The sequence below is a fragment of the Pelecanus crispus genome, chromosome 8 (assembly GCF_030463565.1).
Source record: "Pelecanus crispus isolate bPelCri1 chromosome 8, bPelCri1.pri, whole genome shotgun sequence".
Lineage (NCBI taxonomy): Eukaryota > Metazoa > Chordata > Aves > Pelecaniformes > Pelecanidae > Pelecanus > Pelecanus crispus.
The window spans coordinates 6630737-6655763 of record NC_134650.1 but is presented as its reverse complement, the minus strand read 5'-3'; the positions used below and the strand labels follow the sequence as shown (position 1 = coordinate 6655763).

Genomic DNA, 25027 nt, shown 5'->3' with positions numbered 1-25027 from the left:
CCAAAGCTGTGTGTTGGGATGAAGGGAACCATCTCACTAGGAACAACAATGCTGAACTCTGCTCAGCTCACACAAATGTATCAAGTCACACCATGTATGTTTAATACACTAGCAAAATATTTATTTTATAATGATAAAACAGAAGTGAAGGATTTCTTTTTGGTGTGCACCAGTAATTGTAGTAAAAGAATAAGGGGATTAATGGACTCTTTATACATTTCAATGACAAAAATTCATAAAGGTTAGCATCAAATTCAACTGTTCTCCATTTACAAGCATAAAACTTACCATAATACCCCCCAAACACATATATAAAGAATTATAGTTTTAAAAATCTATAAAAAGTAAAAAATATACAGTCAGAAGATCTAACTCTTATTCAAATCTTTAATATAAAATTGTAAACATTTATTTACACAAAGGAAATGTGTATAACAAAATTTTGAGCACCCTTTTCAATTGAATCGTGGTTTTTGGAAGGCAGTGGATGTTGCACAGTGACACTCTCACCTTTCCTACCCAACCAAAACCGCAGTTTATAAATAAAGCCATGGGCGGCTGGCTAGGTACAGTTCAGGGGAGATACATTTTATTGCTCTGAAGCTGCAGCAAATGGAAAGCCCAAGTGCATATATAGACAGCTACATGTTAAAGGGCATAAAGGCAAAGCCCAGCCCTACCCATGCACCTATGTACATCTAAACCGTATTTTCGTTGCCATTGAACTGTTTCAACTTGGTTACAGTGATACCGTATTTCCAAGAGTCTGGTCGCATTATGTGGACAGGGACCAAAGCCAGAAGCGAGGGCTGTTTTTTCTACCAGGTTAAATGCTGTTTGGATCCTGTTCACATATGAAGACCAATGGGCATTAAAAGCCAGTCTGCCTAGAATCACACCTCATTTTACTTCAACAGTACCATGAAAAGGCCCTGTCATCAAATGTAGATACCTTCCTGAACAAACCCTCTGGTCAAGCAGGGCAATATCCACCTTAGCTTCCAGAAACAGCGGAGGAAAGAGTACATCTGCATTTTCCTGGAGATTTAGCTGGATTGCCTTTTTGGTAGTAACAATGCAAACAGCAGATGTTCTTCTCCTCCAGTTAGGAAATCGCAACTGGATGGATTGTATTTTGACTTATTCAGAACAAAGCCTGTGTGCAAAATCTACTGGAAAACGTAGCAGATTTCACCACAACCTCAACAGGGAAGAAAGAAAAGCTGAATCCTGCTACCCTGTTGTTTCTCTCAAGTGTTTGTAAGGGGTAAAAAAAAAAAAAAATAGTGACACTGAAGGATGTCACTTGAAATTATGAGGTCCCAAGCACCCCCAACAGGAAGGGAAGGCACACTGGTGCAAAGTTAACCCTTAAAAATAAAAATACAGCAAACACTCCTTCCCCTGCCATTGCTAGTTTATATCTATACTCTTCTAATGACACTTACCTTGGACCAGTTTTTGGTTTAACTTAATAGTAAACCAAACTCACTAGCTCTTTCTTAGATTGCCAGTATAAGAAAAGTTAGCATCAGTTATTTGCATCTCAACTACTTATTCTAGAAAATATCAGAAGTGTCAACAACCAAAGTCACTAACACCTTCGTCTTCCCATCCAAAGACAATCTTTATGTTATCTTTTTCACAAGCTCTACGAGGGATTAAGTCTGCTTCAGTGAAGTTTTATCCACTATTCAACGGTGGGATCCACTGATCAATGCACATCTTTCACCAACAGTTCAACATGACACAATATCAAGTCTGTTCAACAGAGCGTAATTCATCCACACTAAGTAAGTGTGTTGGACAAACCATGTTCCATGCATATTTGGAAAGGGTTAAAGTATTAGTGTTAAAAAGCAGTTTTTAAAAGTGCAAATTGTCTCATAAAGAAGCTGCAGATACAGTAAAATACTTTCCTTCTTTGAAATCAATGTTATCCTTCACTTCCCTTCACCCACTCTGGAAAAAACCCTCTCTCGCGCATCTCTGCGGTGCAGAAAACTCCTGAAGAAGCCAGTCTGTGTTGAAGGAAATTGCTTTTAAATCACAATGCTGGGTTTGGTTAGAAAGTTTAAAGTTTTCCAAACAAGTGGATTTAAAAGGGAAGAGGTATTTGTGCATTTAAAACAAAAGCTTTCAACTTTATTTTCATTTTAAAATAAAGGTTAAGGCAAGGTGGTTTGTTGGTGGATAGGGGATTTTTTTGGTAGAAAGTAAGGACGTTGGAACACCGACTGTTCCCACTGTGTGTTCTGTCCTTTCTGGGACTGACCCCAAGATATGGATAAGAGGTCTCCTTGGGCTGAGCTGAAGAACCAGCATCTGCTTCAAGGGATATTAAAGAAGTAAATCCACCAGTCTATAGGAAGATTATCAAACTTGTAACCCAGTAATTAAAAAGAAGTATTTAAAGGGGGAGACTTCCATATTGGAGCAACCCTGATACAAGCGTTCTCCCAGGCTGCCTGTGCTATTATTGCTGATAAGGACTTTTCACCTCTCAGCCAAATTCTTTTTTCCTCATTTTTATCCTGAAGTGACAAAGTCTTGTGCTCATTGCATCACTGCTAACTCTGGGGAATGAACTGATCTCAAAAGTTAGTTTTACTTTTTACAACAAAGAAAACTAGATGAGCTGTCATGAAGCAAAGCCTTCATTTAAATACAACTACCTTTGGAAATAAGTTATGAAGAAACAGGTGCAAAGTAAATGGCTTTACAATTCACGTTAAACCTACTATAGTTTAAAAGTTCTCCCATAAGAAATTCCCCCTTTAAACACAGCAAGGTATAAGCCAAGAACTGTGCCTCTCTACAACAGAGTGCAAACTGCAGCTTAAAAGACTACAATCTATTAAGACGACTACCTAGACTAACTGGCCAGGTTTTAATACTTTCTTTCATCTATCACCAGCATCTAGAAATATTTACTGTGAAATATCACTTGCTTATTGAGAGTACAGGCACATGCTTCAGCGATGGGGAAAAGAAACAACTCAAAACATTTTGCAAGCATACTCAGGTGCATCAGCCTCTTCTCAAATAAAAAGTCAGAAGTTTGATGGACAGTACTGTAATAGCATGTCAAGCTATGAACAAATAATGATTGCAAGTAATAGCTGCAGGAGACTAAGCCCTAAACACAATTTGTGCAACTATTTGCTTTCTTTCTGCACTATTTCTGTGGAATTTTGTTTTATTTTTAAATAATTAAAAAAAAATTAATTTTAGAACACTGCAAGTGAGATTTCCGAAAGGCTGGCTAGGACACGCACAATTTTTTTTGACCTGTTCAAGTGTGCGACTCCTTAGAGCCACCAAGATAAAGCGCACTGTTCCTGCAGACCTGCTTGGTGCACCATTACCATGTATCAACACTCATTGAGAAGCAGCTCCAGTCCCTTTCCCAACCATTTACCTCTAATGCCTGCAAGTCTCCTCAATGCCACAGGTTTTTTGGTCCAAGTGTTGTTTTATATTTCATGAAATAATTAAAAAAGTAGAACCCCTACCCCCTGCCCCATTTTAATGAGTTCCTAACAACTCATCCAAATCATTCATCCACTCCTCTGAAGTCCTGTTTTTCAGCAAAGAGTCTATCAGATCCGTGTCACCAGTTAAGTTCTGAAGTCCATTACTGCCCGACTGGCCGCTGTAGGCAAAAGGCAGCTCTTGGCTGGTTGTCCTCACAGGGTACCCTTGACTACAGTGCAGATTACCTCTGTTGGGCATTTGCTGATTTGGATTCTGGTTGAAAGCATTCAGATCTGGAACAGTCTGGTTCATGCCAGGCAAGACTTGCTGTGAGGGTACCTGCTGTTGCGTGGGTGGGTTTGTCCGCTGCTGCGCGCCTAAAGATGACGACAACATCTGCCCAGAGACGGCAGCATTCATAGAGGTCATCGGTCTGCTGGTGCTTAGGCTTACCTGAGGCATTCCTTGGGCAAACTGTTGGTTGGCCATCTTTAGATGAGTTTGCTGCATGTGGAAAGAGGAGCTGGCAGTAAATGGTCCTAAGCCACTGTTTGCTTGTGTCTGGTTGTTAATATTAGGGATACCTTGGTGTTGCCAAGATGGATTTTGAGCCCCCATAGCAGCTGGTACTCTTGCCATCTGTGGCTTAGATAAGGTTGGATTCAGCGCACCTTTATTGTGCTGCTGAGAAATACTTGAGTTTGCTAAGGTACTCTGCCCATACCCAGCAGGAACGGCAGCGCCCTGGCCCAAGCTGCCTTGTCTCTGCATTGGTGGCTGTCCATTGGCACTTTGTGTTGCATGCTGGGGAACCACCTGTGTCATACCAGACGCCAAGTTGTACAATCCCCCTCGCTGAATGTTTTGCATATTGGTATACTGAGTCACCCCCCGATCCTGCTGACTGGAGCCCGACTGGAGTGGAGGAACAGAACTGTGTCCAGGTCCCATCTGAATCATGTTCTGGGTCTGAGGAAACATCCGTGGACTACTGGAGCTGGACTGTCCTAAATTACTGACCCCAGGCATGGCTGAAGATGACCCTGAAATACACAGAAATATTTTGTACATTAAATACCTCGGTTCAACCAGAGCCAAGCTAGGCTTGTAGACACTATAATCCAGAACGGAGGTGCAGCTGCATTTGTATAAACCAACCTACGCACCCAACACACAGACAGCAGTACTTTAATTAAAGAGTGGCAATTGTTGCTCCAGTTAGCACCTCCACCTTGATCTCAGACACAGATATGCCAATGTCCTAAAAAATCTGAATACCACTTCTAAGAGTTCAGCATCATCAATTTAAAAAAAAATTAGACTTTAAAGGCAGGACTCTGATATTTCTTTGTGAACAAAGCTATACACACATACTTTGAAGTGCATGCACAATTTGCCAGGCTGTTAAAAAATACCACTTACTGAACACACACATTGTCAGTTATTCCATGCATACACTGTATAGCTCTTGTACAACTGTAGCGTTTCCAGTCCTGTGTTTTCCCAATTCCAGAAACTTCTTCTATTTTATGTAACTTTCAGAAATTTTTGATCAAGTGTCTTTTGGATTTCCACAATGAAATATTTGCTATGTTAATATGCAATGCTGATAACCAAGCAAGATGATTTGCAAAAATAAGTCTTCTCAGCAAACCAAAAAATCCTTTGTTCTTGTAAATTCTGAATAAAAAAGTTTCTTCCTGTAGAAGAAACAGCCCCCTACTTAAAGCAGAAAAAAGAATAGAAAAGCACTGTGAAGTGTAATGCATATAATCCCCCCCTCACACACTTCTTACAGTCGACCACGGGAAACCTACCTACACTAGACTTTCTCTACTTCCAAACCAAAAAGTAAGCTGCAGATATTTTAAGATAGCTGAGGAATATTGGCTCTTCATTATCATTAGTCCAATTCTTACTAAAATATAATTTTATTAAAATATATTAAAATGTAATTCAAATTATATTGAATTCACTACCAAAGCCATAAAACCACCAATGTTAAGGGGGGTGGATGGGTGGGCGAAGAGTCTTACTGGCACACTACAGTGAGGAGGTAGTACACATACCAGGATTTAAGATGCAAAAACCAGCTACAATCAAAACAAATAGTTTTCGTAATACTGATGTTCATTATAGCAAAACATACTGTATTTCTACCAGGTGTACTACTGTCTTAGAAAAGTGGCAGGAGAAAAACTGTTCAGTGCAATATTTGAAGGATGCTACTGATCGCTGTGTTAGCACACAACCCTTTTGTATTGGTATCAAGTTTTTTCAGTTAAGTAACAAAACCCAGTCATAGCTCTACTAGACACTGCACAGTCATGAACACTATCAGAATGAGGGTGCCACATTTCTATTTGCATCTTTTCCTTTCAGTATTTATTTCTGTGGGAACATAGAGAGTAAGGAAACAAAACGAAGGGAATAAGCACTTTTTTGGTACTCTAGGTTTATGAAAAAAAGACAAGTGGCTTTTTGATGCCCTGTTAAGTAAGGATTTTTCAGGTAAGGAGACGAGTTTTTACTGTTCTCTAGTTCTTTCACATTCATGAAGTTATTCCAGCTTAACAGTAACAATATCTTTTATTTATCAGCATTAATACACTAAAGACATACCAAGCTGCTTCTCCCACAAAAAAAACCATGCAGGACACTAACGTGTAATGAAGAGAATTCAAATTGCATTCCCTTCTAAAGGTAGCAGGGATAAGATTAGAGAATTTTAAACTCATCCTAGTAGATGAGAGAAATAATACATCACTTTTTTTTTTTAATGAGGGTCTGTGATAGATACAAGCAGTAGTGATGTTAGGCTTCAGAAAAAAAAAAAAAACCCAAACCTGAATCCTAATATATGAAAGTTAAGGAGAATTTACAACCTGTAAAGTGAAATGGTAGTATAAAAAGGCCTTTAGAACAATGAAGGGACTTAAGAATTTTACCCATTTCCAAAGCAGTATTAAGAATCAGAAGCTTAAGTTGCCCCAGATATCTGGGACAGGGGAAGTTGTTAATTTGCAACTGAATCAGAGTATGGGTCTAAAATTTTAATGCAGTGACGTGAAAAGATGTTGTAATAAATTAATTAAAAGCTATCCAATCCAGGAAATTTGAAGACACCTTGTATTTTACTCACGATATTTTTTTTCTGCCATTATTTCAATTGCCATGTTTACTTACCTGTGAACTGTCCAACCTGTTGCTGGTACAGATTCTGCGGTTGATCCTGATATTGGGGAGGTGGTCGAGTCAAATGCCGCTGCAGCTGTTGCTCTTGCTGCTGCCGCTGTTTCTCCTAGAAAAGGTCCAATGCAAGACAATTAGAAAACAAGTCGAGCTTTTTCCAAGGGTGACCATCTTGGATAAAAACAAGCTATCCGCATGCTTTTATGCGGAGCTGGTAATTAAAGGGGCTTCTGCAGCCTTAAAGTCACTTCAGACCTTTGTTCTCAAGGTTCAAACACAAGTCAGTTTAATCTGATGGTGACAAGACTAGGAACTCGGAGACAACAGTACACATTACAGAGTTATTGCAAGGCACATCTGAAGCCTTTAAAACATTGAAACTCTGAGATGTTAGCCTTTTAACCAGTAACATAAATCAACAGACATTTTTAGCAATATTCTAAAGATATTAACAGGTACAAGAGGAACAAAAGTGAGTGTGTATAAAAAAATTTCATACATACTTCTTTTGTTCTTTAGCCCCAGATCAATTTATTTTAGACCTCTCTTTAGAAATTAAAATACAAGTCATAAATACCAATGTTACACAGGAAAATAAAAACTGAACACGTAAATATTTTCTAGCCCTTGTTTTCAAAAATGAAAAAACTATACACAAACCCTTATATACCACAGGTTTTCCTAGACGATTATGGAAAACTGCAGAACTAAGTTTATAACAGAAGCTATAAAAGTTCTGTTACCACTGTTCAAAACCATTTTCTTAACAATGCACCGAACAATTGAAACAAACCCCACTAATGATTCAAAATAACCTTGCCTCTTTAAAACCACATTGAACCCGTACCTACTTTATGATAAAAATATCTGAGAAATAAAATAAGCAAATTTTCTATTAGGAAACTTTTGGGGAAAATGAAATTTAAAGCCTTGAGGGGAATGCTGAGGGTGTCCGTACATGTGCTAACAGTACACTCGGAGATCCTGACAGCGTAAACAGCCAACAGGCTGCTTTTACAATATGAAACTTATCAGGCACAACACTTCTGGGTCTTCTTCCACGGCTGTCTTCAACCAGACTGAAATTCTGAGACAACTAAGTAGTGATACAATGCACAACTACCTACTCATCTAAAGTTCCACAGGGCACAGAAGGGGACAGAAATTTGCTTCAAGAGTACTGGGTAAAGACACAAGCAGTAAGCCTGTAAAGAAGAGACTAGTGCAATGTAACAAATACGCAGATACACATTACTACCATCCTTTTGAAATGTCTACAACTAAGAAGCTGTTGAGACATGCAGAGGAATGAAGAGGGCAGGCTGCTTGACAGAAAGGACCTGCTACTTGCAGGACCAGTCAAACCTGAAAGAGGCTGACCACAGAAGCCAAGGAGAGATGCCATCGTTCTGAGAAAAACCGAGAGCTGCAGAACCTGGCTCGGGGCGGGAAATGCAAAATACCAAATGCAAAGAAACAGAAACTTTAGAGTGGCCTGGAATGGCACTGAAGCGACCTGAAACTACAATTCTGCAAAAAAAGAGATCAACTGATTCAGAAATCTTTTTGTAAAACTACATCCACTATCATGTGTGTCCAAATAAATAAATATCTAATTAGAATGCTAACAAGATCCAGCTTGACTGGGCAGCGCAAGGCCCAGAAGCGTGGCAAATGCAATATCCAGGCCTGTTCAGCTCCAAAGCAACGCCGCTCCTTATTTGGAATCACAGTCTCAATATCACTATACAGAGATGCAAGATGTAGAAGTTAGCTGTAATTACCGTAACTAGTACAGGAATATTTTCATAATACTGATATTTACTACAGCAACACGTGCTGGCTAAGCAGCAGCAAACAGGTAGGAAAAAAAAATTTCAAGACTGTTTGAGATATGCTACTTATCACCCTGTTAATGTACCACCCCACTGTTCAGAGAGGTCCGATGCGTTAGGTCCATTACGCAGGTAAGGAAACCTACTGAGCTGCAGCTCCAAGAGCTCTAATAATCACCATGCACTGGTGGTGGAAAAGTACAAGCAGGATGCCAACATCCCGTATTTCCTTTCTCCCCACCTTCTTTCAAAGAGTACCTGTTTGTCAACATTTTGGAAGAGTAATGATTAGTAATTCTTGCCATTTGATATTAACATACAAGGCATCAAAAGCTGAATAATTTAGTAAAAAGTATTGGATTGATTTATATAAGTTTATAGATCACAAAAATCAAACAGAAAATACTATTTTATTGAAGATCTGGGTATTCTTTGTCTTCAGTCTTTGACAGCATATTTATCAACATAAACAATATTTCCACCACGATATTCTCTTAGCCCAAATTGTATTTGTGCCCAAATATCTTTACCGATGTTAATACAATTTTCTTTAAAACATTGCCAAGCACATTCTTATGTTTTTATCTACACTGGGTCAAGAACTGAAGGGGCTTTTCTGTCACCTCAATCTAGTCCTCAATTTTAACACAAGTCTCTAAGCGATGAAAAAAGCCATTAACTAGGACTTGGCACAGCCGTAGCTCCACAATACTGCAGACTCTACTACCCTCTTCCCCTCGTGCTCCCCAACCAAGATTTCACATTTTCAGTTCAGAGGAGACTGTATGATTTCATTCTTTCTTAAATAAAGCTTCTGATGGACAGTTGCTGCAATAAAAGTTAAGGTGTCCACACACACAACCATTTCCTGACCTCCTCTCACCATCTCTATTTTCCAAACTATTATTACAGTGAAAATCCTATCTACCAGGATAACAACTCCCAACTTCAAAGTTGAGAACACTGAGATTTATCACCTTTATACAGTGCTGAAAATTAAGAAAATTATACATTCCCACCTGTTATTAGTTGGAGGACTCCAAAGCATTTAATTTTTTTTTAATTCTCAGGGATAAATGCAGTTCACTTATTTCATTAAACCGCTGGTTCTTTTTTCCCTCCTCCCACTATCCTCAAAGAAAATGCTTTCCGTGGCTCTTCCCTTCCCCTCCCCCCCATTATCTTAAATGATAAAACTTTTCAGCAGTACAGATCATTACACTTTTTCCAGAAGATCTGAATACCAGGTTCTCCTTGGGTCTCGCAAACCTTTGAAAAGTCATCTTCCCCTTCCTCCATAACAGATACTGATAATTCCTCTGTATGTGCAGTGCCAGTGCCTGGAACATGCCTGAATGGACTTTTAAAAATGCAGAAAAGCACCAATGACGGGAATAAGGCCCTTTGGGCTGATCCCCAGCTGAAAGACTTGAAAAAGTTTTAAAGCTTAGAAAGGTTCACACAAGGAGCCCATTTCCTTGAAAGAGGCTAAAGCAGCTTTCTGCAGTCTGATGGACAACAGAGTTAAATTCTTTTGGCAGGATAAGATGCAAGTTGAATGCAGATAAACAAGTGAAAGATGTTTTAAAGTTTGAAACATGAACTGCAGTGGATCTCACAGGGAAGAAAGGCAGAAGGCACAATGAGCTTACAGAGTCCCTTGCTCATTGCTTCCATTTTTAAAGCTCTACAGAACACATCAGCAGTATCCCAACCTCATCTTTTACTTTTGCTCTGATTTCATTTGCCTTTCTTCTTTCACAAAGAATTACACTATTGCTGGTATGATACCTTCTCTCCATGTAGGTATTGTCTTGCATTTTCACACTACTCAATTCTACCTGTTTTATTCTTTTTATTCACCACATTGCTTTATAACAACAGAAAAAATAAGCCTCAGCAATCAAGTGCTGTGTGTTTGGGTAACTTTTACAGAAACATAAACCAGCGATTATACTTGTGATACCAAAATGCTTTGCAGTTTACATTCCTTATTTTGTAATGTGATAACTATTCGGCAAGATCTCAAATGTTTCAGTCCAAAGCAAATCAGCGCAACGAAAAAAAGACTGCTGGCCCCTCTCACCTGCTCAGCCAGAAGATGTTGCTGTCGCTGCTCCATTAGGAATTGCTGCTTCTGTTGCTCCATGAGCAAGTGCTTTTGTTGCTGCTCCCTCTGCTTCTGCTGGTCCATCAGCATTTGGTGTTGCTTCATCACTGCTGCTTGCTGCTGATTGCTGAGATAAGGTGGGTTGCTGTGGTTACCTGCCATGGAGACGTTGGGAGCCTGGGCACCCACACCAGGGCCCGGGACAGAAACGGGAACGCGAGGAACGTTAGGAGAAGGGTTTTGATCCTGCAGAATATAGAAAAAGTTACATCAGTTACAGAAAGAGGTTAGCCCTGCAGAATTTAGAAACTGTATACAGTTACACAGATGAGGAAAGGCACTTTCATGGTGATGACCATGATTTGCATTATTTTTATCATTTTACAGGATAAGGAAGAGAGACTTTATAAACAAAGTCTACACAGGGAAGGGAATCGTAACACGTCTCAGAAAAACAGAATTTGTCAATTATTGCTTATTTGTACATTTACACTATTTAATAAATTTAGATCAGTTCCTTATATTTTGCCATCATTGCGCAATAGCTTCTTCACTTGTGGACCTTCTAACAGAAAAGGCAAAGTGTGATACAGTTTCCAGTTCAGCTAATTAAAGACAGCCAAAACCCCATTTATAAAGGTGCCCCAGAAGTGACAGTTCGGAGTCAACGTCAGAAGCTCCACAACATTCAGGAATAGAGGCTTTAACTTCAGTACTTCCCAAAGTCCAGCTCAAACAGGCGAGTACAGCTCTGTGTGCTTCTGCTCAGCCGGAGGAACGGCACCAGTTACAAACAGCAATTCAAACACACCAGCTTCAGTTAACTTCGCTAGTAGCTTTTCAAACACTACGTTTTAAATTTTCATTATACAAAACATTTACTTAAATCCTGCCTCTTCTGTCAATATTTAATTCAGCAAGTGTTTATGCCTCCCCTCCTAGAGTAGCTTTTTTTAGTATCAGAGTATTTGCTATTTGCAGGTGAAGGGGAAGAAGGCTATCACTGATCAAAATGAGTCTTAATGTATTCTTCCAGCAATCCAACCATCACCATATTCCACAGAGAAAAATACTACTACAGATAAGCCTGTTATTATTAATTTTTCATAAGTCTGCCTTTTTTTTTTTTTTGAGATTGGAACTTGGGATAAACAAAAATAACATGGAACTATTATCATTCAGGATCTGATACTGTCCTCTTTGTACTGGCAAATCCATTTGAAATTTGACAAATTTTACAATTTTTAAGCACATTTCAGCCTCATTTCCAGTTATGCAAGCAAATACTACTTTCAAGTTTAGAATTCAGCTAAGGGGTTCGACTGTTGGTTCTCACTCTCTGCAGTTTCCTAAGAAATCATGAGCCAAATATAGGTAATGCTGTGCTAAGTTGTTTTACATGCAAGCTTTTGAGAAATCCTCCAGAAGCGTCCACCAGTATTTCTGTTAATTCAGTGCAAGCATGGCAGTATAGGTCACCCTCATGTTTTTCAGTGAGGGGGAGATGTCACATACACAATCATCTCTAGCCTTCTCCTTCTTCCACCAAAACGGCATCAGATTGTTATTTCTGCTAGCTTTTAAAGAGATTAATTTTTTGTGCCTTATGAAGCACACATGGATCTCAGATTTTTATTTGTATATCAGTGCGGTCTTTATCACAGACTAATCAGATCTTTTTCACGAGTTTTTTTGTTTGGGGACATATTACTAAAGTCGGATCTCCAACAGCTTCTGCTAAAAGAGCTTTAATCCTTACAACAAAGACCTTTTTTTCAACAAGCCCTCTAGTATATGCATTGCAGGCACATGTTACAGAATCCCAATGAGTCTACACCTCCATCCACTGCATAAATTTTCACCTGCAGCATACCTGTAGTATCAGTTTATATATAAGTCAAAGAAGCACCATCTGGAATTTTCCTTTACAGGAAAACCTGAAGCATATTGCTTCAAGCAGACAAATATTACTATTACTCATTCTTGAAGATGTATTTCTCTCTTATCCCATGCTTCCCTAATCCCCAGAGACTTAACCAATAGCAAATTCTTAGATTTGAAAAGTCCCAAGGAACACCCAAGAAATCAGGCATGCAGCCCCCACTTCCATCGCTCTTCAAAAAAGCAGCAACCAAAGGCATGTCTTTTTATAGTAAGCCAACTCTGACACAAGTAGGGACTAAAAAGAAGGTAAAGAAATCAAAGCTTCTTTGAGAACACTGTTTAACACTACAGTTTTACATGAGTTATTTTAGGCAAAAGTTTACAAAGCGTCTATTTATCTTTGTAAGTAGAAGCTTCTACGAAGCATGACATAATTTGTTGCCCACAAAGTACATTAAGCTGGAAATCACACATTACCACATGACCTAGAACTGAGTATGAAAAACTGTCCTCCATGGAAAACACAGTTCTTGATTCTTGTCTCAGCTTATTGCATATTATCATTTTCTTCTTTAAAATCATACAGCAACTGTTTTGAAACGATACCAAGTAATCTGTACTCCAGCCTTATCTATCCAACACCCTCTTGCAAAACGTTAAATCTGCTACTAAACAAAGGTAATAAAAACCAGAACATTTACCTGGCTGTGTGGTAGTCGGTAGGCAATGTTTCCAGACTTGGGTTTCAACAGGATCATCCCATTTTGGTCATCGCTTACGTGAGACAGCGGTGGCTGCTGGCGCTGTTGTATGTATGCCAACATGGGAGCCTTGTTCTGACCAGGTACTGTAACCCCCTGTTCACATTCTGCCTTGTAATGTGAAAGAGGTTTGGTGTTCCCATAGTCTAGCATAGAGCCTTGACTATTCACAGGGTTCTGGTTCAAGCTGTTTTGCTGATGACCCAAAATGTTCACATGGTAATTGCCTCCAGCTCTCGGCGAGCTTTTATTTCCCATATTAGGCATCATGAGTTTCTGATTGTTGAAGTCTGGCTGGTAAACCAATGGGCTGGTGGGATTTTCCATGGTATATGGGACAGCCAGTGGACTATGAGAAGGCCCAGACTGTTGCCACGTAGACATCTGATTTGTTTGATGGACTTGTGAAGCTTGCTGCTGGTTCTGCAACATCTGGTCTCTCTTCTGCTTGGCAGCAATCTGCTGAAGTTGATGAGCAGAAGACATTTCTTTGGCACTTCCTGCACCCTTCCCAGGTAACAACACATTGGGGAGAGGCCTCTGGACGTTCTGAGAGTGGTTTGATGCCTGCATCATGGGCTGATTAGGATTTTCAGTCATTGACTGACTGGAAGGCTGAAACATAGCCTGAGAACTACCAACCGCTGGAGAAGCGGCACTTACAGGTACGGAAGCAGCACCAATAAATGCTGGACCTGATGAAGTGGATCTCACCTGGGGAGATCCCATCTGTTCCTGTTCAAAGGGTGCTGGGGAAAACTCAGTCTTTATGTTAATATCTTGTGGCAATGGAGTCTGTGCAGCTGAATTTGAAGAATCCGCATCTTTTTTCTCCTCAAAGTCTTCATTAAAGAGATCCTTCATGTCTTCATCGGGCACTGATCTATTAAGCTCCTCAATAAGTTCCTTCCACTCCTGCTCATTAAGATTAAGATCAGGCATCAAGTTATTCTGAGATATAGAACCCCCTGCTCCAGCAATCATACATGGAAGATCATCTACAGGCTCCTGCTTCAGCTCTTTGTTCAAACTCAGAGGAAATGAGTCATCAGCATCACCACCTCCATTCATCTGCAGGCTGGAATCTGGAAGACACTTCTTGCTGATGCCATCTAGCCCCATCGGATGTTTTCCATTAAGTTGTAAGGTATCTCCACTGCCAGATTTCTTGTCAAGATGATGGAGTGGAGACACAGGGGGCATTCCATTGGAAGAACCGCTCACTCCACCAAGACCATCATCACGACGCAGTTTCTTGGACACAGAAAATACATCACCATAGCCATTCTGCTGGTCTCCATTCTGAGGGGAAGCAGCACTATCAAGCTTTCTTTTCACAGTCTCATGGAGCTGCTGAAGAAAAGGAAGGTTTTAGTTATTTAGTTTTGTGTTTCATAGATTAGGATTTTTATTTCTTACCAGAACATTGTCTAGCTCTGAATAAAACATTTTAGGAAAAAAAGGTTAAAAAAAAAAGTCACATCTTTGCTTTGATGAGATTTGTTTTAGAAGTCATCACATGAGATGGCTTCCTTACTATAATCTCTTAGGGTAAACTTTCAAAGATGTATCAATCTATATCAAACAGAGCCCCCTCCTTCAAACAAAACTAAAAGCTGCTATATACTTTGACAACAACAAAAACTTGAGAAATGGCTGTGAACTGGAGTATATTATGACCTTCCCTATTCAAAATGGAAAAAAAAAAAAAATATTGAAGAATGTTAAGATTCAGATTTTAGATGAGAATGAAAACCTGTATTTTATTTGGCCCATGTACACACAGTATAATTGTCCTGTAAGACTGCTTTATAAAGCAGCCTCACATTTAAATATTTAGAGAAAAAGAGAACCATTTCTCTTGCAATTATAATTTTTGGAGAAGAATTATGTATATAAATTTTGTACACAATCACATTTTTGGCACTACAGCAAAACCAGTTTGTCACTAAGCGACCACTGTTTCACGCTTATGAAAAATGCAATTCAGAGTTCAGTCAACTCTATCACAGAAGATTAAGTTTATTCCTTTCCTCCTTTCTCCCAGAGTATTTGCCAGCGGCTCCTCTCTGCGCTATGACCAGCAGAGCCCCAACCAGCTCAACAGTTGGCTTCTCATAGCTAGTGAATACACACATTCTTTTTCGTGTAGTGCCACCTAGAAGCAACCAGAGGGTACAGCAACAGTTTTACAACCAGTTTGAGAGCCTTTGTTCAACTTCTCTCTCCTTCCTTCAAATCTAAAGTTCCTTCCATTGACCTCAAAAACATCTGAAAACAGAATTCACGCACACATCAAAGATGACTATAAACTCTTCCTTCCTTCAGGTGCATTCTGTAAAAAAAGTTGTGCTTTGCTTGTGCTGGAATGCTACACCAACACAGACAAACCCGTAGAGCAGAGACGCTGCTCGAACAGAGCGGTGTGCTTAAAGAGGGAAAGCTCCCATCAGCTCCCCTGACCTGGACGAGATGCCCTTGTACACCTCAGCAGGACACACGAGGAGAATCCCTGCAAAAAGCCACCCATCTGAAGCGTGGTTCACTGAACAACAGTTCTCTCAGACGGCACAAAAGCAGCTCATTAAACAAACCTCAAGACAAGTATGCTTATTTTAATATTACCTGCAGTCTCCACAATGCCGTCCACTAACCCTTGGGGAAAACTGTCTCATCCAAGAACAAACAGGGGAAACCTCAAGATCTTACCACTCAAGCACAAGGTTGTCTGTACAGCCAGCATAAATTATCAGAAGAATTTTACAGCACTTGCCTGGGCAACAGCATTCTTTGATTTAAGGACAGAAGGACCGGTTCACAGTTAATTGTTGTAATTTTTTTTAAACAGTCTACAGTTAGCTGATCTTTGGAAAAAACACTATTCGTTTAATGCTTGCATAGGTAGCAGCAAAATTATATTTTTTTCTGAGGGACAGACTGCAGCTTCCCGGGAGACTATGATCTTCTAGACAGTTCATGGAAATAGCAGCAGAGTAGTGAGATCAGTAGAAGACCTGGCAGGACAAGGTGAGGTGTACATTTAGAGAGGAGGCTGGAACTTCAATTCTCTTAATTTGAACACTAGGCCTACAACTTGGAGTAGCAGATCTAGAGCAAATTTTTCAAATACCAACTTAAAAGAATAATGGAAATTTACTTGTTTGCAAAAGGCAAAACAACAGAAAGCAAGGAAGCCTCAACTCAATCACAACATTTGGTTTTCAGCAAGTTCCCTATTGTTTACTTAATACTCCAACAGGGAAGATTGAAGCTCAAGGTGGATGAGTAACTTGCCCAAGGTCATATGATGAGTCAATCACTCAAAGTTTGGGAATGGATCCTCCTTAATTCTAAATCATTAGGGGAAAAATACACTCCCCGAAAACTGACATACAAGTAATAACTTAGCTTTGTACACTGAACATATTCTTCCCATAGTTGAAGCAAACTTCTATATTAAAATAGAACATATGCCCATTGGCATCACTGCTGTAATTATAATTCATATAGACAACTCAAGGCAACTAGGATTTTGGTAGCATAGATATAATTGCACACAGCTCTTCACAGGCTGCAAAACCCACTTGGGTTCCTGGACAAATATTCCAGAAGTTAATCTGTCCTAAGGTCTTTGCTACTGTACTACAATGTTTTCCATATATGCAGCTAACTAGTCTAAGATCAAATCATCCATGCTTATAAGCCACACTTACTGTAGTCTAGAAAAAGATACTGATCCCTAATATCCATCGTAGGCTCTCTCCATCAATAAAAGCATGTAGGAGCTTTCACATCTATATGGGTTTTAACAGTCATAACATTCAGGTATCTGATTCTTGGTGACATCTTGACTTGCTCTAGACAAAGTCCTCCTTTCACCTAAAACTATATTCCTTTGTCAAAAAAGGAGATTAAAGAAAAAATAAATTTATTAAATTCACTAAAGTAGTAAAATTTGGGGGTGACTGCTTCCAACCTTGCTTCACCTCAGCTAAATCTAAGATTATTTGAAAGATACCCTACCTGTACACGACAGCCAACAGACACATAGGAAAGAAGAAAATCTGCTTATCTTCTATCCGTATCAGAAAAGATTGAGCCCAGTCGTAACCAGGACACTTAACTTCTGAGTTTTAGAAGCTATTCACCAACTGCACTTGCATTCTAGTTCACTTTTCACATTAAAGAGTCAAAACCGTACTTGGATATCATGGCACTAAGCCTACACTGAGATTTATGCTACTGTAATTAGCTATCTACAATACAGCCAGCTAACCAGCTTAAGACTAACCTAGGAAGTGTTCCATTTCCTACCTCCTTTCCTCTCACAAGAAAAGACAGTGCTATAAAAATTTGTGGGAGCCAGTTTGCGGGAGTTACAGGTTCCTTCTCTTCTGCCATTAGAAGTATATCCCGATACCTTCTATTTACTCATGTTTGATTTTGACTAACAGAACCTGAAATTCTCACACCAAATACATTCCTATAACTACTCTGCAAATAATGCAACTTTCTCTTGTGAAATTCCTTTCTTATGTACTATCTCAGCTCTTGATTTCCTAACAGAAAAATAAATATTAAAATTAAGTTCTTCCCCAATTTGTCTGTGTCTACCCAAATAAACTGGTTTTTGGGGGAAAAAAATAACAAGGAGCATGTGAGATACAAGACAGACTGCAAGCTATCTACATATCAAGCTGCTCCAACAGAGTTCTCAAAGCAAGAAAAACCTGTTCCCTTCTGCCAAAACTTAAAAAAAAAAACCCCAACCAAAACAGCACTGACAAAGTAAAGCATAGCTTGCTACTCGCTAAGAAAATCCCTTTAGCTTTAATTTGATTGTCCACTATCATTCTGTAAGGCACAGTGGCCCTCTGGTATGCTGTCCATGGTTTCCTTAGCAGAATCAATTTTATTTACAACACAGGAGACAATCCTTTCCATTGCCACAAGATCGGATACAGAAATGCATTCCCATTTCCTCAGCCTTCTCAACTTCTCAACAAAACATGAACCTCCAAGATCTCTTTGCCTAAAAGTATTGCCCCAAAAGCATTTATCCAAAGTATTTAAATCAATACAGAACAGTGCAAAGACAGGGATGTAAGCAGGCCTCAGTCCTTTTGCCCAAGACAGGACACACAGTTTCTCAGAGAGCCACTGAAGGGCCAGCGGCTGCAGCTCCTCCACATCACATCATCAGAGCTGCATTTTATTCACATGAGCAAAAGAGACCGTCCTCAACGTGGCAATAAACACACTTACTTGGCAGGAGCACACATGCAAGTCAGGCCGTAACTCTGGATTCCTCAGGTGAGGAACACAAACTTTGATCCAAGGGCTGGAGCCCCTCTGCTCCGAGGCCAGGCTGAGGGAGCTGGGGGTGTTCAGCCTGGAGAGGAGGAGGCTGCGGGGAGACCCTATGGCGGCCTTCAGTGCTTAAAGGGGGCCTACAGGAAGGATGGGGACAAGCTTTTTAGCAAGGCCTGTTGTGACAGGACAAGGAATAATGGATTTAAACTAAAGGAGGATAGATTTAGACTGGATAGAAGGAAGAAATCCTTTACAATGAGGGTGGTGAAGCACTGGCACAGGTTGCCCAGAGAGGTGCTGGAGGCCCCATCCCTGGAAACATCCCAGGTCAGGTTGGACGGGGCTCTGAGCACCCTGGGCTGGTTAAAGCTGTCCCTGGCACTGCAGGGGTTGGGCTGGGTGGGCTCTAAAGGTCCCTTCCAACCCAAAGCATTCTGTGATTCTATGATTCCATGAAAACCCAGGTATCACCCATCACAACAGAAGGGGTGTCCAACACAAGCAGCCCCTGATCATATAATTCACAATATATACATGCTGTACTTGACTAGGACACAGGACCACAATGCCAGAAATGGATGCATGCCCAGGCAAATGACACTGTTTCCATCAGAAAATGGACAGCACACAAATAATTTTGATAAGCTATATTCAATCTCTGCCTTAAATCCACCAGTTTTACCACAATGATGCTCAGCCATATTGTGGTCTTACTGCAGGGGCAAGTTGGCAAACTTCACAGAAGCTGTCCACAAACTACCACGGAAGCCCAACAAGAAAAAATTGGAAAAAGCTTTCAAACTTAGCACTGGCAGAGTTCAAAACTTCAGAGTCCAGTGCAGTGCTCTCTTACTGCTTTGGTGGGAAAGGGGCATGAATCACTGATCAAAACAGCAGCACAAAGTTGTTTTGTTTTTTTAAAGAGAAAGAGATTATTCCAGACATCAAAACATCAGTGTGAAACACTCAATACCTGAAACTAGTTTTAGATAATAATCTGAAACCAATGACATTTCAATGTGTTAGAGCTTAACAAGCATGAAAGTTTAGTTCACATTGTTTTCTTGAAAGCAAGAAATCCTTCAAAATGCAGAATTTTTAAACTGAGGACAGTCAATTAGACTACTTTTGTAAAAATCCAGTAATTTGTTATACTTTTAGTCCTGTAACTTTAGGCAGTATACATATAAAATAGAAACTGTATGCAAGTTTCATTTTTTCTGAAAAAATACCTAGTGAACATGGCAGAAACAAAACTTCTAAAAAAATCTGGTTCTTATACTGCACCTTTTAGGGTCAATATAATGTTCTTGCTTAGTGTTTTAAGGCATCTGTTACAGAGATTAAAATATTCTTAAAGGATTCAATAGAGCTTTGATTTTTTTGTGTTTTATTTGGAGTAAGTTTACCATTTCAGTCTCAGAATTCTGTCTACAAGGATTTGTCATGAAATACCTCCTAGGTAGATACCAGCACTCTCACCTAGAAGGGGAAACCAAAATAGAATATATCCGTTTTTCTGCCATGGAAGCGGTAGTATTGCAGCACAGATAAGCTCCCACAAACCGGAGCTTACAGTAGGTCCTCCACAGACACAGATTCTCCTCTCCTGCCTGCCCAAGGACAAAAGCAACAAAGATGACAACCTCTTAAGCTGGAACAACAATGCAAATATCGGAAATTGTAGTGTATGAAGTTTGGATAGAAAACATAACATTTTGACTACATGACATCGTAAGAACTCCCCATTTACTGTGCATCTACCCACAGCTTCCCAAGTTGCACTCCCCCCGCAAGGAAAGCATTTTATTACCCAATGCGTTCCTGCATTCCACTGTGTTGTCAGAACCAAACTGCTGGACTAATTTTAATTTTGACTTTTACTTTAATTCCAGAAGACTTTTGTATTTGGGTGGCTGCCTGCTGGAGTGAAGAAGGGTTGTGGATATGCACGTCTATAAATATCCCAAGCCTGCATTAGTCACAAGGGGCAGCTTCTGCTACAGGAATTGTTCTGCTGAATCAAAAAAACTGCTGTGCCTTCAGCTGCAATGCCGGATCCTCCACCTCGCTTGAACTTAAACAGCAGCAGCAAATCAGTCACTCACAGATCCTTACAGTTTAGGAAGCATCACTGCGTATCTAACTAATCTAGTAAGGGAAATGTTTCGAACACACAACAATACCTCACACAGAATTAAAAGGAGACAAAGAAAAACCTGTCTGAGTTGTTGGGCAACAAACTACCCGACTTGTCAGCAAAAACAAACAATGGTGGCAAGACTACACTGCGCTATAGTTATGTATAAATAATGTGGAAATAATTTGCTATTTTTGTGGTAAAACATAATTTCACAATTTAACACCCCTATACCACAGCTTACACAAAAATGAGGTCTTCTGAACTGTTAGTGTTCTGTTAGAGCTTCGCTAGTGGAATGCTAGTAATGCTTGTCAGTACAATCCAGGCAGTCTATTCCATTTAATTTATTACTTTAGGTCTCTAACTAAGAAACATTGCATTGCTCTCCTTATACTTAAGTTTCTTTTAAAATTTTTTACTTGGTGCCTTTGCTTAAATTAGAACTTACCTATTATTAATGAGAAAACTTTTATCGCTCCCATGTAAATGCTAGTCTGCTCTTCAGCTTTAACACAAAGCATTCCCAAGACAGGCCACCAACTAGACCTTCTCTGCCCATTCCAGAAATACTGTTTGTGGGTTTGTGGCAGTCCTAGACAAAGCAAGCCATCTACACAACAACTGCTCTCAGGTGGGGAAATCAAACAGTAAAATGGGGAGCAGGTCTCCTTCCAAGAGACCACATCATAAAACAAGGAGTGGAGATGAAAATCCAGCTCTTGCCATTCTCATTCCTGTGTCACGGAAACACTTTTTGTTCAGCTCAGCGACATGTTATGTTAGAGCCTATCAGAGAAATGCAAGGAAGCCAACCTTTCTACTGCACAGAATTTAAACAGCGTATTAGAATGAACTTTCTCAAATCAGAACCTGGCAAAGAAGAAAAAATGTGCTAGGGAACAAGTCTTTTCTCTTCCCAACTTCCCTGTTTCTCAAAAATGTAGGATTAACACAAGGGACAAAACATTATCCAAACACTAAGCATCTTCTACTTTGAACATAGTCTTAATAATGTCATCTTAAACAATAGAAAAGTGAAGTAAATACCAACATTTGAATTTCCCATTAAATAATGCCCTCAAAATTTTAAAAAATAGGAAACTAATATTTTCATCTTTTTCTACAAATGAAGGACAGGCCTACATGGTGCACAAATCATCCAAGGTATTTCTGTATCAATACTGCATTCTCTTGCTTTCTGTGGCTCAAATTTTAGAGCCGCTTAGTAAGAAAACAAAGGATGAATCTGCCCCTTACTTCTTGCTTGTAAACAGGATCCCATCCAGGTTCAGGATCTAAAACAGTGAAAAGACTAATGGAAGAGAAAATATCCAATTTTGGCCATGTGAAAAAATCATACATGAGGTTCATAAGGAAGTGGCGGTGCTATCCCTTTCCCCACGGCTATTCTGAATTTGCAGAAGATGCTCTGAAGTACAGCATCTGGGAGTGCACAAATTGTCTGCTGTCCACACTCATGGCAGTGCAGCTTCACATCCTTCTACTACAAGTAGATGCTAGCTCACAAACCCTTTACATTTACATGAGTTGCTTTCTCTTTCAAGGATCAAAATAAATGCTTCATTAACTTTCAACACAGAATACCAGTTTCCAAGAGAAGATTCATATGCAGCTTCAAGGAAAACTCTGGATCCTAATAGCAGTAATAGCTAATATGATGCATGTTTCACTGATCTAGCAGCATTCTTTTGAAAGGAATGTGTCCAGGATATTTTAAAACAAGGTAATTTTGGTTTTCATCCAAACTTTATTGAATATTGTAAACCAAACCCATGTCCTTCCCATACAAAGCACATGCTTGGTCTTGATAACAGCTACACAATTGCTAGAGGTAAAATACCAACCTAGAGAGGTACTTTTTACGCCAACGGAATGAAATTAGCAGCAGAGGGGGGTTGTTGTTGTTTTTTTTCAAAACTTGAATTACTAAGCAAACCAACTTTATACCCTAGTAACGAGGTGATGAATCAGCAGCTGCAATTAAGCTTACAGTCATGTATCCTAGGAAGGAAACAGCAGGCCAGCACGAGGAAGAGTCATTCATACACTAAAACCCTCTTCTGTTGTGTAAATTGGCCACTGGCAGCAGCTTCCTGTACAAGAAGGGCTTCCCCAGATGTGCAGTGTATTTCAGAACCTCACTGCTGTTGAGAGTCCTCATTATAATGGATGCTAATTAGATCAAATCCACATCCAAAGCAATTTAAAAGAAACACCACCAATGAATCAAAGACGTCTTTCTTTTAGAAGATCAATATGAAGACGTGTGGGGCCAGTTTAAGCGACAGGATTTGACATGCTAAAGAGCTCTTGTGTGTAACAAAAATACGCGTCTTTAATGGATAGAGCCCCATATGCAAAAAGCCTTAGAGCCCAGACAGGAAATAAAAGAGAAATCCTACCAAGTCTTTCGATAATAAAATATGAGTTTGAGTCGGTTTTGTTCTGACACAAGTTTACATTCAAGATCAGTCTACTAAACTACCTGGAAAGTTTTACAGAATCACCATCAGGAACGCACAAGGCTTCCTCTCTTCCTCAAAGACTCTTCTTTAACAACCATCTGAAGTGCTCTAACTGTGTCACAAGTACCTTAGTCTTCAGAACAGTCAGTGTGTCCTAGATTCTCATATGTATATTAGCAAGAATAGAAACAACTCAGCTGAATAACATTTTCAGTTCATCCTGTAAATACTACAAGCTGCACACACGCTTCCTAGTGCTAGTTACATTAAAGCTGACACTGATGAGCCCCGTGTTTTACTATTTCACATCATGTCCAGTCATACCGAAGTATACAGTAAGCTCTATCATGATGCCATTTTAAAAACTGTAACTAAATGAGGTGCAAGACAGAAGAGGATCACATCCTCCTTCGCTTCTAACTTGATCAAAACCACATACCATCTTAAAAATACAACTTCATCTATACATTAACCTGGAAATGTCTCTGATTAATCCAGTATCCCCTTTAAAAGACACTCAGAACAGCACCGTATCATTTTCATGCAGGCCACCATTTAGAAATACCTGGTTTTAAGAAAGACAGGTATTAAGACAGGCAACACTTAAGAGGTTATCCTACTAACCTACATTACTGGCACATTAGTACACAGCAGTATATTTTAAGGGCTCAGAGTTAAGTTAAGCAACAGCTATCTTGATATACAAAGAAGGCTGTATGAATATATCCTGACAACCAGAAATGCTAGAGAAGCCAGAGAAACATTAAGATTTTGAGCTAAGCCAGTTTTTAATGGGTGGAGTGGGATTCCCATAGTGTTCACACCCACTACAACGAGTGGCAAATAAGCAGCTGCCTTTCCACTGAAATTCTTTCCAATATGTACCAGAATTAATAGACACGTTATTTGTCTTAAAAATGCCCCCGCAGTAATAAGCGTATCCTTATCAAGCGACTCCACTAAGCCCTGACAGCCTAAATTAAAGACATAAGCAAGCAAACAACCCAAGAAATCCAAAGCCACCGCAGTCTTAATGCTCCCCTGAGAGTTTCTGCGGGGACATTTTAGGTGAATTAGCCAGAAACATGATTCACGGAGCGCGACTCTGAGCGACTGCAACCATCGCAGGCGGCCACCCCCTACTCCCACTCAACAGGCAGCAGTTTTTACGCGCTCTTCCAGCGCGCAAAGGTGACAAGAGCGAAAACAGAACGGCCCTTACCAGCTGCAAAGCTGTACCAGAGCAGACGCGAGTCCTCCGCAAAGCAAGACCAGCCTCGGCCGTCCCACCGCAGGCCATCACCCCCACCGGGAGAGCTCCTTTTCCTTCCTCCATCCGGGGCCGGCTCCAGAGGAGAGGTCGCGGTGCCAGCCGGGCACAACCGCGCCGGCCGCCGGCTCCCGCCCACGGCCCCGACCACCCCGGCCCCCCGACCGCGACCGGGCCGGCCCCTTACCGCGATCAACGTGCTGCTGCGGCCGTGCTGCTCGCCGCTCGCCGCCTCGGCGTCCAGGCCGTTGGCTCCGGTCCTGTCGGCGCTTCCCGCGACGGCGGCGGCCGGCGGAGGGGGCGCGGGCGGCGGCGGCGCCGGGGGCGGCTGCCGGTGCTTGCCGGCCCGCTTGGCCTTGGCCTGCAGGCAGCGCTGGTGCAGGGCGAAGGTTTGCTGGCGCTCCAGCTCCAGGCGCTCCGGGGACACGGCCTGGTAGCGGGACTCGCAGGCGCTGTGGTGCCGCCGGCAGAGCTCGATGCGCCGGCGGAGCCGCTCCATCACCGCGCTGTGCCGCGGCACCACGAACTCCGCCATGGGGCAGGGGGGCAGCACCAT

The 25027-nt window shown here is 40.6% G+C and overlaps 1 protein-coding gene across 2 annotated transcripts; it reads right to left on the bottom strand.

Annotated features, from left to right (window-relative positions):
- Window positions 1-152: 152 nt before the first annotated feature.
- On the bottom strand, window positions 153-25027 carry MAML1 (mastermind like transcriptional coactivator 1). Of its 2 annotated transcripts, XM_075715319.1 has the most exons (6): window positions 24752-25027; window positions 24659-24703; window positions 13200-14612; window positions 10591-10860; window positions 6664-6760; window positions 153-4520 (listed from the first exon to the last, which is right to left on the bottom strand). In XM_075715319.1, exons 1-6 carry the CDS (start codon window positions 25025-25027, stop codon window positions 3529-3531), a joined length of 3093 nt encoding a protein of 1030 aa, XP_075571434.1. In that variant the 3' UTR covers window positions 153-3528. The 2 variants fall into 2 exon arrangements, with proteins under 2 accessions (XP_075571434.1, XP_075571433.1); XM_075715318.1 differs by having other exon boundaries at window positions 6664-6778; window positions 13200-14609; window positions 24659-25006.